This window comes from Rhipicephalus sanguineus, chromosome 3 (genome assembly GCF_013339695.2).
Source record: "Rhipicephalus sanguineus isolate Rsan-2018 chromosome 3, BIME_Rsan_1.4, whole genome shotgun sequence".
In the NCBI taxonomy this organism is placed as follows: domain Eukaryota; kingdom Metazoa; phylum Arthropoda; class Arachnida; order Ixodida; family Ixodidae; genus Rhipicephalus; species Rhipicephalus sanguineus.
Window position 1 is genome coordinate 172942861 of NC_051178.1, and position 16102 is coordinate 172958962.

At 43.4% G+C, this 16102-nt stretch overlaps 1 protein-coding gene across 4 annotated transcripts in view; it reads right to left on the minus strand.

The window, feature by feature from the left end:
- The window catches only part of LOC119387683 (tyrosine-protein phosphatase non-receptor type 4), a 253973-nt gene that overhangs the window by 110767 nt on the left and 127104 nt on the right, over positions 1 to 16102 (minus strand). For 3 of the 4 annotated variants that reach the window (XM_037655157.2, XM_037655152.2, XM_037655153.2), the window contains exons 9-15: positions 13745 to 13838; positions 10358 to 10446; positions 10196 to 10259; positions 7296 to 7459; positions 4178 to 4246; positions 1590 to 1781; positions 1119 to 1200 (exon numbers count right to left, since the gene is read on the minus strand). In XM_037655157.2, coding sequence (XP_037511085.1) covers positions 1119 to 1200; positions 1590 to 1781; positions 4178 to 4246; positions 7296 to 7459; positions 10196 to 10259; positions 10358 to 10446; positions 13745 to 13838 — 754 coding nt within the window. The remainder of the gene's footprint in view (positions 1 to 1118; positions 1201 to 1589; positions 1782 to 4177; positions 4247 to 7295; positions 7460 to 10195; positions 10260 to 10357; positions 10447 to 13744; positions 13839 to 16102) is intronic. The other variant, XM_037655156.2, reaches the window with a different exon arrangement.

A 16102-nucleotide genomic window follows, 5' to 3' on the forward strand; every position in this document is an offset into this window, starting at 1 on the left:
TGGTGTGTTCTTTGGGTGAACTTTATGTTTCGTCGCATTGCTGAAGCTGATCTCAGAGGTCATGTAGAAAAAAAGCACGTAGTTGAGATCTGCTCCACGAGGTGCCGTCACGATCACAGCTGCTCACAAGGAAACTGTCTGCTCTTTCAATGAACTCGTTCAATTACATTTCATTATTTATCTTGGGAGTTAATTGGTCTTTATCTTAAGTAAACATATTCTCCGCTATCGTGTGTATCCAATACAACTAGCTTAAACCAGAACCATCGTGCCAGTTTTAGTTTTTGAAACGCATTTTCTAAATATTTGAAAAACCGAAAGTAAGTGCTCAGAAGAGAAACAAGAACGTCACTCGTTGCTCATATCATTAAAACAATGCCCCAGCAACATCAGCGTAGGAACCATTTACACTAGGAAAATTACCCTGGGACGCATCTCTTGAGAAAATATCCAACACAGCTCTTTTTTCTGGAGAAACAGAGTACTAAGACCAAAAACCGAACTGTAGGTCTTGTTCCCTGGTTTCACGATAACGGTACAGGTTTCAGCGGGTGGCTGAAAGGGCAGCGATGTACATTCAGGCCCAATATGAGTTCCAACAAGCTGCCCATAATCAAAGGGGTGCCAACACTGCTTGGTGCCGCTAAGGTAGACAACAATTAGTGAAGTCAACACTCTTTTGACTACCGGTATTTTCAAAACCAATTTAATGTTTACCAGTGTCAATGTGTAGGTTTGGGGTGCCTTCAACCGCGGCCATTGTGTTGCAACTCATTTTGAGCACGACTGTACACAAGTTACCGCCAGAGTTTTCGTGGATTCCTTCCTCATGGAACACCTGAAATGAACACTGGCAGGTCGCCGCCGTCACACGAGCAGAAAGCCTTGTCGATGGGGCGTTGTCTTCCCAGAATAACGAAACGAACTTGTCGATTTCGACTGAGAAATAGGTGGGAACCTTGGAGGTCAATGATGCACAACCCACACGCATGCAAGTGCGCTTCTGCAATCCATAGTGCAGTGAGTGATAAGCACACCATAAGCGTGCTGGTGCTGTGAAGCCTTGATACACCTGCAGCAGCTGAAAGAAAGAGAGAAGGAATGCATGCAGCACTGACCATTATCAGCTCAGGGAGGGAGTCGTCATCGGCGTATCGGATCATCTTGGGAGGAATGGCAGGTGTAAATGCTTGGGCATCCCTGCACACAGGACAAAGAGAGAAGAGGAGGTTGGTGAAGCGAACAGCAAATTTAAACATAACATTCTCTGCGCATAAAAAAAAAAGAAAACGTATATATAAAATATACTGTAAAGAACTTCAGTTACTTGCATATTCAAACAGAATGAAATAGCTTTTTCATTATCTGTTGTGAAGCAGCACTAACTGATCATTATGAAACCAGGAGTTACTTTTGAATTTTTATGGTGGTGGCACCAATCCCAAGATTTATCATTTCGATTTCCTTTTGAAACTGTGTCAGCTTCCCTTTGTTTGCCTTTCACATCTCTTTGAGAAATGAAAAGAAGCATGCATTGCAAGCCATAAGGGTGGGTTGTGTGATGGTGATACAATCAGCATAAAACTTACAGGGCACCGTCGACCCACGCCTTGCGCGGCAGGTACTCGGGCCCGGAGATTTGTACTTTGTGGCTGAAGCTGTCATAGGGGCGCACATGTGCGCTGGACGTCCCGTTCATTCGGGCCAGGGTCTTGGACGGCTTGTCGCGGGCATCCGTGGGCGTCGGCACTGTCTGTCGGATGCAACGCTTGCTCGGGGACCTGCGGTAATTCCAACACTAGGATAGGACATCAATATACAATGACACATTTCGCTATTTTGAACACTGCCTGGGTGCCTACTTTGTGATGGTGCTTTCAGAGTCTGTTTCCTGAATTTCTCTCTAACTTTCCGTACTGAATGCAATGACACAGCTGGCAGAACTTGGAATTTCTTTTTCTTGAACTGAGAAAATGTAACATAGGGTGATGATGGATGAACAACAGTTAGAGCTGTCTGCTATCAAAAGAATAAAATTTGACAGGTTTTGAAACTTCCCAAGAAGCATACCTTAGTTTTCCTTCTACATGGCAAAAGTACTACAAATGATTACTATCCATGTGGAATCGCCTCATTACTACAACCTGCAGGTCATGCTTTCGGCAGGCAGAGCCCTTTTAAACGGTTGCTGCTGGCTTCACGAAGAAACTCATGAAGAAATGTTCGATAGTTTAATCATGCGTTACAACAGCACAAGCCACAACAGACAGTACAGCACACTACCCAATGTCGCAGTTTTCACCAACTGCACAAAACACAATACAAAAGCCTTAAGCATCTTTGAAAAGATGGGAGAAGGCTAAAGCAAATGGTCATGGCTCATAATGAGAACAGTTGAACCCTAGTTTTGGTCTCTTTGACAGTGTGAGCATGGCTCCGAGCCATGCTCCCTTGTCTTCGTCAAGGAAGTTGCTGCTCTGATGAAGACCTCTTGTCAAAATGCTGGCTTCGGTGACATTCACCTACTCAGTGATTTCTCATAACTTCAATGAAATTGCAGTAGCGTTTGTCATTGGAACTCAAATGCCAATGGCAGATGACTTGGATAATGCTAAGGTTCAGTAGTGTGATAATGAGAGAATCGTTTTATTGTAATTTATACATGTCCCATTATGCATATGACATTTCTAGTCAAAAATTATGTCTAATACTCTTATGGTTAGGGTGGCCCATTTGTATGAACACTGCAAAAACCTAGATATGATAGACCAATCATAGCTGTCTGAGTATGCCTAAATTACCTGCAATGTACACTGAAGTTTTCAATTTCTAGCAACGAAGTAGAACTTCAGCCAATAATTGACGCTGTGAGAAAGCACCAAAGTGTAACTGTGTGCTGGGAAGCTAGTCAAGTGTCCTTAGCACCTAGTAGGGGCAAGGCCAGGTAGAACCTGCTTACAATGGCGACCAACATGGGGTCGTGCACAAGTGTGCACGGACTAGCTTAACCCTCGAACAGGGTGCCGCGCCCTGGTTAGGAATTGCGGGACCTCAGAAGCCTCAAAAACAACCTTGGCCCCATCAGCGGAGTCACGTATAGCCACGAATATGGTTCGCGAGGTGCTCCCGATTAGCCTCCGAGAACTCCCGCAAGTGTGGCGAGCCGACACACTGCCAGTCCAAATGTGACTGGTGCAGGCATGCCAAATGGCAGCATTTTGCACGCTTTTCTCGCGCAGCTTCCACTGAATGGGCAGCGCATTGTACACAGTTGGTGACCTGCCTATCCACATGCTCAGTTGAACCATTTCACGCTGTCAAATGAGCGCTAATGAGTTTCTGTTGTACTTGTGTCGCAACGCTTCGAATTTGATGCGAGTTATGAAAGAGGAGCCACAAATATGGTTCCTGGCGCATTGTCAAAGGCACCACGCAATGACACCCAGCTGTTCGGAGAAAAAAAGGAGGATTCAGGAGGTCTCCTGTGCTGCTTACCCCGGCACAGTTAGGGTGTGGTGCGGGAAACTTGCTGCCTGCATCACCAGTAGAGCACATACATATTGTAGGGACAAAGGTCCCCATATGAAATGGCATCCTCCCCTAGTCTCAGGTTCCCGAGAAACCGCGACACAGCAACCGAAGCATTTTCACGGTACTGCGGGGGATGGTCCGCGCCGGCCCGATGCCCCACGCTTAGCAGAAAGATTCCTTTGCACGCAGCTTTGCCGTGTTGAATACGATTCAAGCGCGAGCAGTGCGAAGAGGCGGTGTCGGAGTGTGGGTCGAAACCCATCTCAGGAATTCGTTCCAAACGCGCACAAAATTGCTGTCCTGAAACACTAGTTCGAGGTTGCAACATTACCAAACCGACTGTCAAGCACGGCCCGCATGGGTGTTGTAGGGAACAAAATTGCTGTCCTTATTGTTGTTGTTGTACGGCCCGCTTCATACATCAGTATGAAGCGTGCCGTAATTCTGAAGTTGGTCACTGCCCACACCAGACTGCCATACTTAAAGCAATGCCAGCCAGCTTTGCATACAGTACTGACGATGCATCGTGGAACCGATAATATGCATACGGTATAACTAAAATAAGCCGCTAACTAAATCAGTCAGCAGCTCATGGAGCAAAGCTTTTACACAAAGAGAAAATGATGGGACAGGAAGGACTTAGTACCTGAGAAAAGGTCGGTCATCTAGGCCCCTCTTCTTCATGTCTTCAAGTGTCTGGTATTCTGTTCGGCCACTAGAGGAAGAGAGGAAGAGACAATTCAATCAAAATGTGCACTTCAGAACTTCATAAAACTCTCATGTGCCAGTGTCAAATCTGCAAGGCTTCGCACAAGCCTCGTAGCGCCACTACTACCTCAGTGTGCCAGCCATGGTTGACTAGTTTGGTTTTGGCCCTTATCCCATAGCAGTAGTATATAATTTGGGCTAAACAGGTAGTCATTTTCAGATAGAGATAAAAAATGAATGAAGAACAGATTGATTGATCTTTCTATCTTTGAAAGAGTGTGGTCTTGAGAACGACATGTGTGGTTGTGGTCTGCACATACATACGTGCACTGCATATCTGGTATTCTGATGAAGGCCCGTACACCAGCCAAAATACAAGCAATGTCTGGTTTTTCCGAGTCCCTAATGAGCATAAAAAACTCGGGTAGTCACCACCCCCCCAAAAATTAATTCAAGTGCTTTAACTCCACTTAAAGAGTCAAAGCACTGCAGCCACTATGGAAATTGTTGTGAGGGCATGCCAGTACTCTTGATAGACATCTCAGTGTTCTTATGGCAGTGAAGCTTTGTTGAAATGTATATTTTGGGTACGCAGCCTAACTGCACACTAACTGCCAAGTATAAACTTCTGCCTTCTGACGTGTGTTGCCACTACCAACAAAGAGGTAAACTTGATGCCATAGTAAATGGTGCAAAAGAAACACCATAAAAGGTGCAGGAAGAAAAAGTCCGGCTCTTTCACACCACCATCCAATAGCACATGGTGGAGATACAGCATTTTGAAGCTATGACAGGGAACACAATTGCTGACATGGTAGCAGAAAGTAGGACTCTGTCTACGTTCTCCAATACATGTCTGTGCATTTGTGCAGTGAGCTGCTATCGAGCAAAAACTGTTGCCACCTACTAAAACACAGTAGCTGCTGCTGCATGCAGCCAATCGTTTCTTGCTATAAGTGTGAAATATGCATACTAAGCCCATACGTCAGGGTGAACTAGGCAGCTTGCTGTGTCGTAAGGATGCTTGCTGTGTTGTATATGTGCGCTTGCCAGCGGGAGTGTCAATGCAGTGAGGTTTCTTGGCACGTGCACCACTTCTGATCATGAATGGGCACACCCACTATCTTGTTGGGCCAACATGGCGAGCTTGCGTTCATTTCCGCGGGCAAATGCGCACACAAGCAGGCAGCAGCGTAAGGCAGCACGGAGCATTCGGGCTCTTGCCCCTATGAAAGCTGTGCACTGTATTTACAACAATCCTATGCCACACGCCCGCTGAATGCATGGCTGAAGATGCTTACTTGTGAAATGGTTGTTGGTGACAGGTCGACACAGGTACATTCATCAGTGGCTGTCATCCTACCTTTGTGCATTTCCGATGCCTATCCATATGGCCTCAAGCCGAAGTTAAATTGATTGGCCGACTGGATTGATTTGCAACTTTTCAGTAAGTGTCTGCACTTACTAAAAAGGTTAAATATCTTTTACAGCACATTGGGGTGTCAGTACACTGCATGCTGAAGGGTGTGTTTAAGCTTTATGCGCCAGAATGATTGGGGCACACACTAAATGGAAAGCATTTGAAAAACAACTATGGCAGGGGTCTCAAACTCATCTTGGCTTGCAGGCCGCAGTTGCGAAATTTTCTCTAGCAAGAGCCGGGACAGTGCAGAAGGTGGGAGCAGAGGGAGGGAGGGGTAATTTTCATTTAAAAAAATGTTACCTAACATTGCCATTCGAAAGGTGGCCTTCCCTCTCTCTCTCTCTATATATATATATATATATTGCTGATTTCCCAAGGGAATTTGATGTCAGGTTTCGAGAAACATATCTGTGCTGATAACAGAATGACCAACAACTCGACGCCAATCCTGAAATATAGAGTTTTTGTTCCACGGTTATGTTACAACACATGGTGAATGCATGGGGTGCCTCAGGAAAAAACAAGATGCTTGAGACCAGTCACGTCTGTGTAGCCTATGAAGATACTTATTAGAAAAATTGATATATATGGGACAAAGACAGTCATCTGCAGGCTAGCACGGGCCGTGTGTTTGAGATCCCTGAACTATGGTTTAAGTAATGAGGTCAGTGAACAGAATACATGCTATGAGAACTGTGTCAGGGATTGGTTACAACTACTTTTAATTATTAGTACGTTTGACCTTTAGAAACACCTAAGGCTGCAAGCGTATCTGTGCTTGATGAAGCCACGTGAAGCTAGCTAGCCGGTTGCAGTCATGAGCACCCTCCTATCATGGCAGGAATGAGCAGACGACTCATACCTTTGTTCATAACCCATGTGTTCTCGCTGCTCAGTTTGCGTTGAAGTGATAGACAGCACGAAGGTCGCTTCGCTCACTACAGTGGCCGCATTTCCTTACGCCAGCATTTTGTTGGGTTACGCCAGATCAGATGCTAAAGGAGTTACTAGTTGCTAACCTTTCTTCACATAACAATTCCAATTTGTTGCTATCGCATTCGCTGCTTCGCCCTTGCAGAAAAGCTGTGACTTTTGATGAAACAGACATTTGAGGCACGAGAACAACAAAAGTCACAGTACATATAGGAAATGTTAAGAGCACAGCTGAAAGTGTATGCTCTCGCGAGACTCATTAAATTTGACAATTTCAATTGAATGCATGACCTTCCCTCTGAAGCCTTCCGCACCTCATGTGGTGCTGCACTACCTATAACATCACCCGATGCCCGGTGTTGTCAACGCCGGACGTTGGATTTTTCGACGCATGAAACATACATACGCTCCATGCTGCACTGAATATGCAATTGTGCGATTGGTGCTACCGCACGAGATAAAAACAAATGAATAACATGTGTGAATAACAGATGAGATTGTTTACAACAATCTTAAAAGTCGTAACACTTGTACTGCTTTTGAACTATTATTTCCAGTGCCATGGCATTCTAAATTCGTTCAAAAGATAACAACAAGGCAAACATCAATAATATTAAAGCACAACCAGAAAAAATAAAGATGGTGCGAAACCTGCTTTGTAACCTCAAGAATGCATAAACACTCGTCAGAGATAGCATACCTGTATCTGAATTTGGAACCGAGGCTGAACAGAAACCGCTTGGTGGTTGGACGGGGCAGGTTCAGGCGAAAGAAGGTGTGGTGCTCCACACATGACTTCCAGAGGTTCTTGCATGACCTGTAGCTCAGCATGTTGAACCCGAGGAGATTGTCGTAGCTTTCAGTCTGCATGAGACAGGACGTAACAGGAAAGCCACTTAGTATTTCCCTTCCCTTGGCTGCGTAGGCCTTTAAGCAAGGAAACTTAAAGAAAGGTTTCAAAGAAGATAAATATGGGTGTACAAATATTCCAAAGTTGACATGGTATTTTTCTTCAAATGAAGTCCATTATCCAAGCAGCTAAGACTAGCTCGTAAAGACTAGCGTACAGTGTGAAAGAATGAGCAACGGTGCAATTTCATATTGTTTTAACGTGATAGCAGTAAAAGCATGTGCTGTGGAAATTTTATTGTCAGTGTCGGTGTCCTTGGTTGTGAGCAAAAAAAATCGGCTGTTGTATGTGAGCAAACAATTGAGATAGATGCAAATAAGTAAATAACGAAATTGTTTGGTTTCGAGCGGGAGTTGAACTCAGTGCCTTCTGCATGGCAGTCAGGTGTTTCACCACAAGCCACGCCAGTGTTTGAAACTGCTTCAGAAAGTAACCCTATACAGGAGTCATGTGGTGTAAGGAGTTCCATTAAAACATGGGTAATATCATGTTGCAGAAGGGTAGAAATGCACCAGGCATCACAACATGTGAATTGTGCAATGAGTGGGTGGTTTAAAGGCCAACCCATTAAAGAGCGCTCAGGCATAATTAATCCTCACCATGAGCAACAGCATCAAGCAAATTGTGTAGCGGCACGTAGTGAGGTACTTCACTGATTCGCAGTATGATAAATTATGGCGTAGTAGGCACTTTGCAACTGCACTTGCAGTAAGCATGCATTCTAAAAGAGTTTCAAACAGCCACTGTTATGCGCACAGACGTTCCTTTCAGTTGCAGCACTGTTGAGGTGTCCATTAAGAAGCGAAGCCTGGCAAGCGAACGAGAAGACGATATGAACAGGGCCCGATCATGCTATTGTGTTCTACTGGTAAAGGCAGAGCTCAGGCATCCTCATGTTCTTGTCATACCTGCTTGAGCTGCAGTTGCTCACTTTCATGAAAAATAATTATCTGTAAACATGACAACCAGCCATATTGACCACATGAAGTTTTGTCATGGGAGAGAAGAGATAGGTACATTAAATAATAATGCAAATAAACAGCATTTGCACTGTTATGATTACTATCATTATCAACAGCAGTAGAAACTAATTTAAGTCTAGTGTAAGGTGAAGGTCCTTCTCAGAGCTGTCTAATTACTCTCACCCAGTGTCAGCCAAGCTGATCACACATTAATTACATTGATCCATCTAAGCGTCCGCTTCCCCCAACATCACACTTTCTTCACCTAAAACTCCTGTTACTGCAACAGACTTAGTCATTCTCTACATGTCACCTTTCTAATGGCATTTGCTTGCTGAAATACATAGCAAGATATCACTGACCTGTGTTTGTTCTCATACAAATACCACCATTTCTCTCTTCAATGTGTGTACACTAAGAGCAATGAATAATCTGGATGAAAGTGCCCCTCATATTCTTGCACACCATAGTACAACATTATAGTATGAAAGCATTGTTATGGTTCACTTTGTGCGGCCATGGTGAAAACGAACGCAATGCGCCTGCTGCATCATAAAGCCAGGACGCCAGAGTGGATGAACGTGTCAATCACATGTGCCGATTGTGTGTTTGTTAGGAGTGTTGTGAACGTTCGGAACCCACTTTCCGCCTTCGGCAGGACTCTTTGGTCAAGTCTGAACGAAGCAATGCTACTGTGGCAGTCAAGAAGACCGAAAGTCCCAGATAGAGGAGGAAATATAAAAAATATCCACGCGCCTTCACGAAATGAATCACGACGAATGGGAGAAGCTCTGGTTATCGTATGGGTGAGTAACCGTACGTTACCCGAGCGGTGCCCCATATGATGTAAACTGAGTGACATAAAGTGACATAAAGAGTTGATGACAAAGCTAGGTCCGAAGGTCCATAATGTCTACGTTGAAGTCGCCGACTAGTATAAAGGGTTTGTGCTTGTAGGTGTTTTATACTGTTTTTTGCAATTATGATTGATATTAATCTAGTATTAAACCTGATGTTTCGATTTTACACGGTGCTGTGCCGTGAGCACGAACAACGAACAACAATGGACAAACCTCGACCCTAAGGTGCTTCGCCCCTAAAAGAGGCGTGTGAACCGTTGACCACAGCTCTCTCTCTTGCAAGTGTGCACGTGCTGTACGTTCTGGTGGTGCTCTTCGAAGTGCGATGCTCATGCAAAGCGATATATACTAAACTGTTGTCCTTATGTCACCTCATCTTCCCTGGTGGAACCTCTCCGATGATCAACTTGGTTCAAGCTCCAAACAGACGCTGCTGAAGTTTGCTCCCTTCTGTATATTTAACAGCATGTGCTTAAAAGCTAAGTTGGTGACATTACATGCCAGACGATGCTGATCACTGTTCACTGGAAAACACTGTTTCAGGGAACTTCAGTGTCAAATTTAAAAGGAGAATGAATTATTTGTAAGATACCCTAACGCCATACTCCTTACTGTCAGAGTGAGGCATGAGATTTCTATCTGCAACATAATCTTGTCGCACATGTTGAAATGTTTGAAGTGCTCAACGTTAAGCCACTTTCTCACGTATCAGGATGTGCATGAAGGCCACATCATGATTTAGAAATAAAACCTTTTTGTGCAAGTGTATGCTAATGATAGACGCAAAGTGGAAGTCAAATACTTTTAACGTGGCATGCCTTTGCAGTAACCAAAATGGAAAAAAAAACTAAAGTTACAGAGTACTTACCCCTTCTCTTCTCAATTGAATAAAGAACTGCTTTCTCTTGAATGAGATCTTCACTATCTTTGCCCTGGGAGAGAATAGAAACGGCAAATCAAAGAATGCCCTTTCGCAAAAGCAAAGGAGCTTATTTACAGCTAATTATGAATAGGAATCCGAGTGGCTTACCAGGAGAAGGTGTTGATGCGTATATTGTTCTGAAATACTACGAGACCATAGGACGTCACGCCAAGCTGAATCTCAGCTTGTGTAGAGTCCTGCACGTAGAAGAAAAAGAAAAGAAGTTACAAAGCTTGTAATTTGGAGCACAGTAAGAAATTATGAGAGCTAAATAGCACGCAAATTGGACTCCTAATGAAAATATGCCAAGCCAGGTTTCACCTAAATGCACAAATGCATAAAACGGTGATTGCTGGGTAGAGTTTGTGCACAGCTCTCATTATTGTGCGATGAATATTGTCACGAGGATCATGAATACATAGGAGAGACAGAAGCGAGTATATTACAATATGTACAAGAAGTTGTGCCACAGATGGTTGATAGCACCTCATGTGGCATGCCATCTCCTTCTTTCTCTCTTCATTGCTGGGTCATCTTGAATGGCGTGCTCATGCACAATGCCTCGTAACCATGCCATGACAAGAACTCCATGAAATTCAAAACTATGCAAAGGCCAAACATTCGTTTGTGTTTTAACAAAGCCATGGCTATCATATTATGAAAACCGTGCATGGCAGGGAATGTCAGTGTGCCGTCTGAGCTGCAGCATATTAATGTAAGTGTATACGTAAATAAAACGCACACGGAACACGTAATTTACACTGATCTTTTCTACAGTACATTATTCTACTGTAAAAATGGCCCAAGTCACAAGCTCAAAATTCTTGAGAAGGCAACATAAATGCGAGGGTAAACGGCAGCCCTTACAATGTCTCACAGAAGATATTGATTTAAATCACTTAATTAAACAAATTTACAGTGCTCACAGCTAGAAACACGACATCAAGACATTTATTATAACAAATGGTACGCGCTATTGCTCCAGATAACCATGTCATCTCGCTGTGAATCTAGCCAATAAAGGTAACGTTGGCTCTTATGTGAGTGCTCGAGTAGAAATTGCACTGATATGACAAGAAGAGAAGACTCTAGAAACAAAAGTAAGTGCATTACTTAGCCCTAGATTGCTGCGTTTCAATATGTAAGCACCACACACGTTTCAAGCACACAAGTGTAAAGTGAAGTCTTGTCACAATGAAGTCACGTTTAACATGAGAACAACCATGTTATAGTATCTAATATTGATTATAAGTATATACCCTAAGGGCTGTTATGACTGGTAAACAAATTAAATTTATGTGCATAAGTCCAAAAATTAATAACGCATATTAAGTTTTGCATATACCTGCTGTTCCAGCTAACTTGGACCAAGATTTAAAAAAAAACGATGCGCTCTAGGAAAGTTCTACCTGTTTTATATTAGTGGCAGTCGTGTGTACGTACAACCGAAATTTTCTTGTCTAAAAACTAATGAACTAATTAATTTTAATTAGCAATATTTTTATTCGAATCGATAAAACATCAACTTTATGTTGTAGGTCGCCTCAAATAACCCCAGAATCAAGCATTTTTTTTCCCAGAAGAAACAAAAACGTGCGAAACACACCAATATGAAATAGACGCACGCTCGTGCGCCACTACTCAAGCACTTCCAAGCATTCTTTGATTAATACAAGGTTGCGTTCGTTCATTGTACAGGGCTTCAAACTATTTCATGGACGCGCATCAAAACACGTCGCTGACGCGTCTATCATTGAACATGAAGCCCTGTACAATATGGTGATGACCGAACGCAGCCGTGTATCAACTAGGGAACGCTTGAAAGCACTGGAGTAGCTAGCGCGAGCACGTCTATTTAATATTTGGTGTGTTTTGCGTGCTTTTGTTTTTTCTGGGAAAAAAACAACCAGGCAGATTTCAGCAAAAAATAAATGCTTGATTCTGGGGTTATTTGAGGCGACCTACAACATAAAGTTAATATTTTACCGATTCGAGCGAGAATACAAAAGCTGGCTAATTAAAGTTAACTAATTCATCAGTGTTTAGACATGAAAAAAATACAGGTTGTATGTACACACGACTATCACTAATATACGACAGGTTGAACTTTCCTAGAGCTAATGTTTTTTTTTTTTTTTAATCTTGGTCCAAGTTGGCTGGGACAGCCGCCATATGCTACTGCACAAAAAGAAATATGTGAAGCAGACAGAAGAAAGAGACATCATATGAGAGCTCAACAAAAACACCAAAGCCTCTTGGCAAGCCATGTAAGGTGCTGGATAATGGTAAAGAAAACAGGTGGTAATAGCACCGCAAAAGAATTATTCCCTGCAGAAAAAAAATAGTTTCATAAATTTCAGAAAGGGCAGTGACTTCTTTCCTTATTCTGAGAATACATCGGTGCATTCATTCCGAATACTTAACATCCCACATGAGTTCAGTCCCAAGGGCAAGTGTAAATGAGTTCGCTGAACTCTCTTGACCGCAAATATCGTTCGATGCTCTGGAGCTTGAGCGACAAACGACAATTTAATTAATGTTATAGCTAAGAATGATGATGCCTACATTAGGCTTTGACGTATGACTTTACTCATGAGTTTCTACAGCTTTCATACACACAGCACCCTACAATGACATCAAATACTCCGCATACGATGCCCTCTGTATGACGACAGCAAAACATGCAGGAGGTCCATCTTCGAGTCTAAAAAGACAGTGACCTTACTGCTTTGCGTAGTAGGCATTTTAAAAAGACAGTGATGATCTTTTCTAACAATTAACCCAGCATAGATGTCGCTGAACCCTGTGCTATTGCAAAACGAAAATTGTAGCGTTTAAGCATGTGCATTAACCTTAATGTAGAAGTTGGTAAGAAACCCTGTTAATATAAAGTGAAATTGCAAGCACAGCATAAAATTTCATTGCATGTGTTTCTAAATTCTGGAAAATGAAAAAATTCAGACTCATCTTCACAAGTCTACATCACCCAGAAAAGTTTCAAAACCGTAATCAACACAATCAAAATGCAAAGGTGCTATTGCATTCCTTCAACACTGATTGCCCAGTAAAAAGAACACACTACATTTCCAGCTGTACAAGCCGATCACATTCCACTGCTATTTCTACATATCTGCACCACCAAACACTTAAAAAAGCAACCAGTCTGTGCTCGTTAACAACACAAATTGTGCACTTCATGCAGTAGACTTGCCCATTCACAGTCAGTGTTCATCATGCCTTTCATCAACACAAGGAGCCCATTCTTTACCAAAGAGTGAGGCATGGAGCATTCAAGATGACATAAAGAGACATAAAACCACTTCCTATCTGTACAGCACTGCAATGCATGAATGCAAGGTCATCTATCTACTAAAGAGGGTAGCATCTGTTTCGTGATCAAAACAAGGGTCACTAAGACATTCAAACCCATACAAAGCAAACACGCACGCTGCCAACCAACAGAACATGCAAGACAAACATGCAAACGTTCCTTACCCTTACCCTTGCCTTGTGCAAATCCACACCGTACATGTCCAACCTCTTAGCGTGCTCTAGGAAGTTGAATTCCGCATCTGCCGAATTCTGGCCTCTGAAATACAGATCATTACAAATACAGTTCAGAGAGATAGATAGATAGACAGGTGTATATATATATATATATATATATAGACAGAGAGAGAGAGAGAATTTTAATAGCGGAAAAGCAGAGATGTTGACCTGAGCATAGTGGCTCTGGCCTACTATTCCATGCTGGCGAAGGGGTTTGGGGCAGCAACCGAGAGAGGATGTGAAGAGGGAGGAGGTTGATGGCATGACAAAGTTGATGATACTGCTTTTGTGCGATGCATGCATGAACGCTTCACAGTATATAAGTGTATTATCAGGTTACTGTAGCATCATCTGGAGACCATCTATTAATGAATTATTCTTTCTGCAGTCCAAGACACTCGTGGACGCAATCCAGAAAGTAGAAACTGTAGGACATCGATTATTGGCTGCAGTATGGCCTTGATCACATCAAGCAGGCAGTGCTACCTTGCACTAAAGAACACGGACAGAGACCTAAGAAAGCCAGAGAGCACAAAAACGGTGCACGAGATAACTATCGGATTCTGCGATCGAGGCAAAGCGAGAATTAAACAATGAAACATGAATGACCCCTTACGGTTTTGGGAAAGAGCAGATCTTAAATTCGTGGAAGGCTAGCTTTACGTTTGTTTGAAGGGCAACCATACAAGAAAATGTGGCAACTGAACAAAAGTTGGAATAAAAAAGAGCGACAAGTAGTTGGTTCTCCGAAATTAATAAAGAAACAACAAGCAGAAAAATTTGCAATTTTGTCAAGTTTTCTCATCTCTTCCAAAACAATATAACTGAGGACAGTTGCCTCTGGCTAAATGCACAGAATGAGTTTTAGAGACTTCCTCATTAATTTGTGTTTTCAGGCATGACAGCTTTGTTTTCATGCAATAATCGATCATGTTATGAAAAATTACTTCTTGGACCGAGGCTAGCAATTGTGAAAAAAAACAAAAACACACAGACAAAGAAACGTGGCTTGCACGAAAAACACAAAAAATTGGAGGACGCTGAAGCTTCGCCTTTAAGAGCTCAACGCGATAGTGTTATCAGGCCCTGTTCACACTGCTTTCTCATTCCTCTGCCATGCTTCGCTTCTCAGTGGACATCTCCACCATGCTGTGAGGGAAGAGGCATCTGTGTGTGTGACATTGGCTGTTGTAAGCTCCCATAGGACACCCACTGCAATCACAGTAGGAAAGTACCCGCTACATGTCTGTAAGGCAATACGCACACCTATGCAGCTGCACGCCTTGTTGATGCTGTACCTGATGATCATGACAATTAATTATAGCTCAGCCCTCTGTGTTGGATTGGCAGCTTTTCAACCAACCCCTCATTACGCCAGGGGTCTCAAACACACGGCCCGTCCCGCACATGACTGTCTTTGTCCCATATATTTTGTTTTTATTTTCTTAAGAATTATGTGCAAGAGCTACACAGACATGAGTGGTCTCAAGCATTCTTTTCGTGAGGCAACCCACGTGGTCACCATGTGTCTAAACATGTCCTGAACAAAAACTCTCTACAGTAAAACCTCGGTGATACGATGACGGCTCGTACGATTTTCGGGGTGATAAGAATTTTTCTGTGGTCCCGGCCAAGGTCCATTAGCCTGCAATGTATTGGAGTGCGGTTGTTGCGAACCGATTTTCACCCCGCAACGTTTGATACGAACGTACGCTAGCGCACAGGTACGAACAGGTGCTGCCCGCGCTGTCGAGGAAGACGTGGCAATCCTGCGCGGGCGCAGGCATGTGCGCTGCGCGACCATCAACAGTGCGTCTTGCCTCCGAGAGTGTGCACACGAATCTTGCAGGCCGTTATGCTCCTTCGCGTTTCGATTACAGATGGCATTGACGTCGCGTTTCCCTTATTTTTTCAATGCGTTAACGTGTGCGGCTTTGCTCGAGGAAGCAGGATCTGCGTTAACACGTGCCTGTGACGTCTATGCAAGCCATATCCTCGCAATCAGACGTTCTATGAAACAAGACTGAAACTTGGGCTGCGGGTCCATCACGAAGTCCCATGAAAGGTGGACGAAGACCCCAAGAGACGAAGCGGACAGTCTTGGTGAAGGAGCTAGGCCTCACAACATACGCGCACACCTGCTAACTCTCCGATTTCCACGGGTGACTCCCGAATTTTGAGCAAACCTCCTGATTGTGCAGGCCCAGCCGTAAATCTCCCAAAAAGCGTCCCCAACACCACCGCGATAAGAGAACAGCAACAAAGGACAGAGATTCTAAAATTTCCTGACCTTCATCTATCACG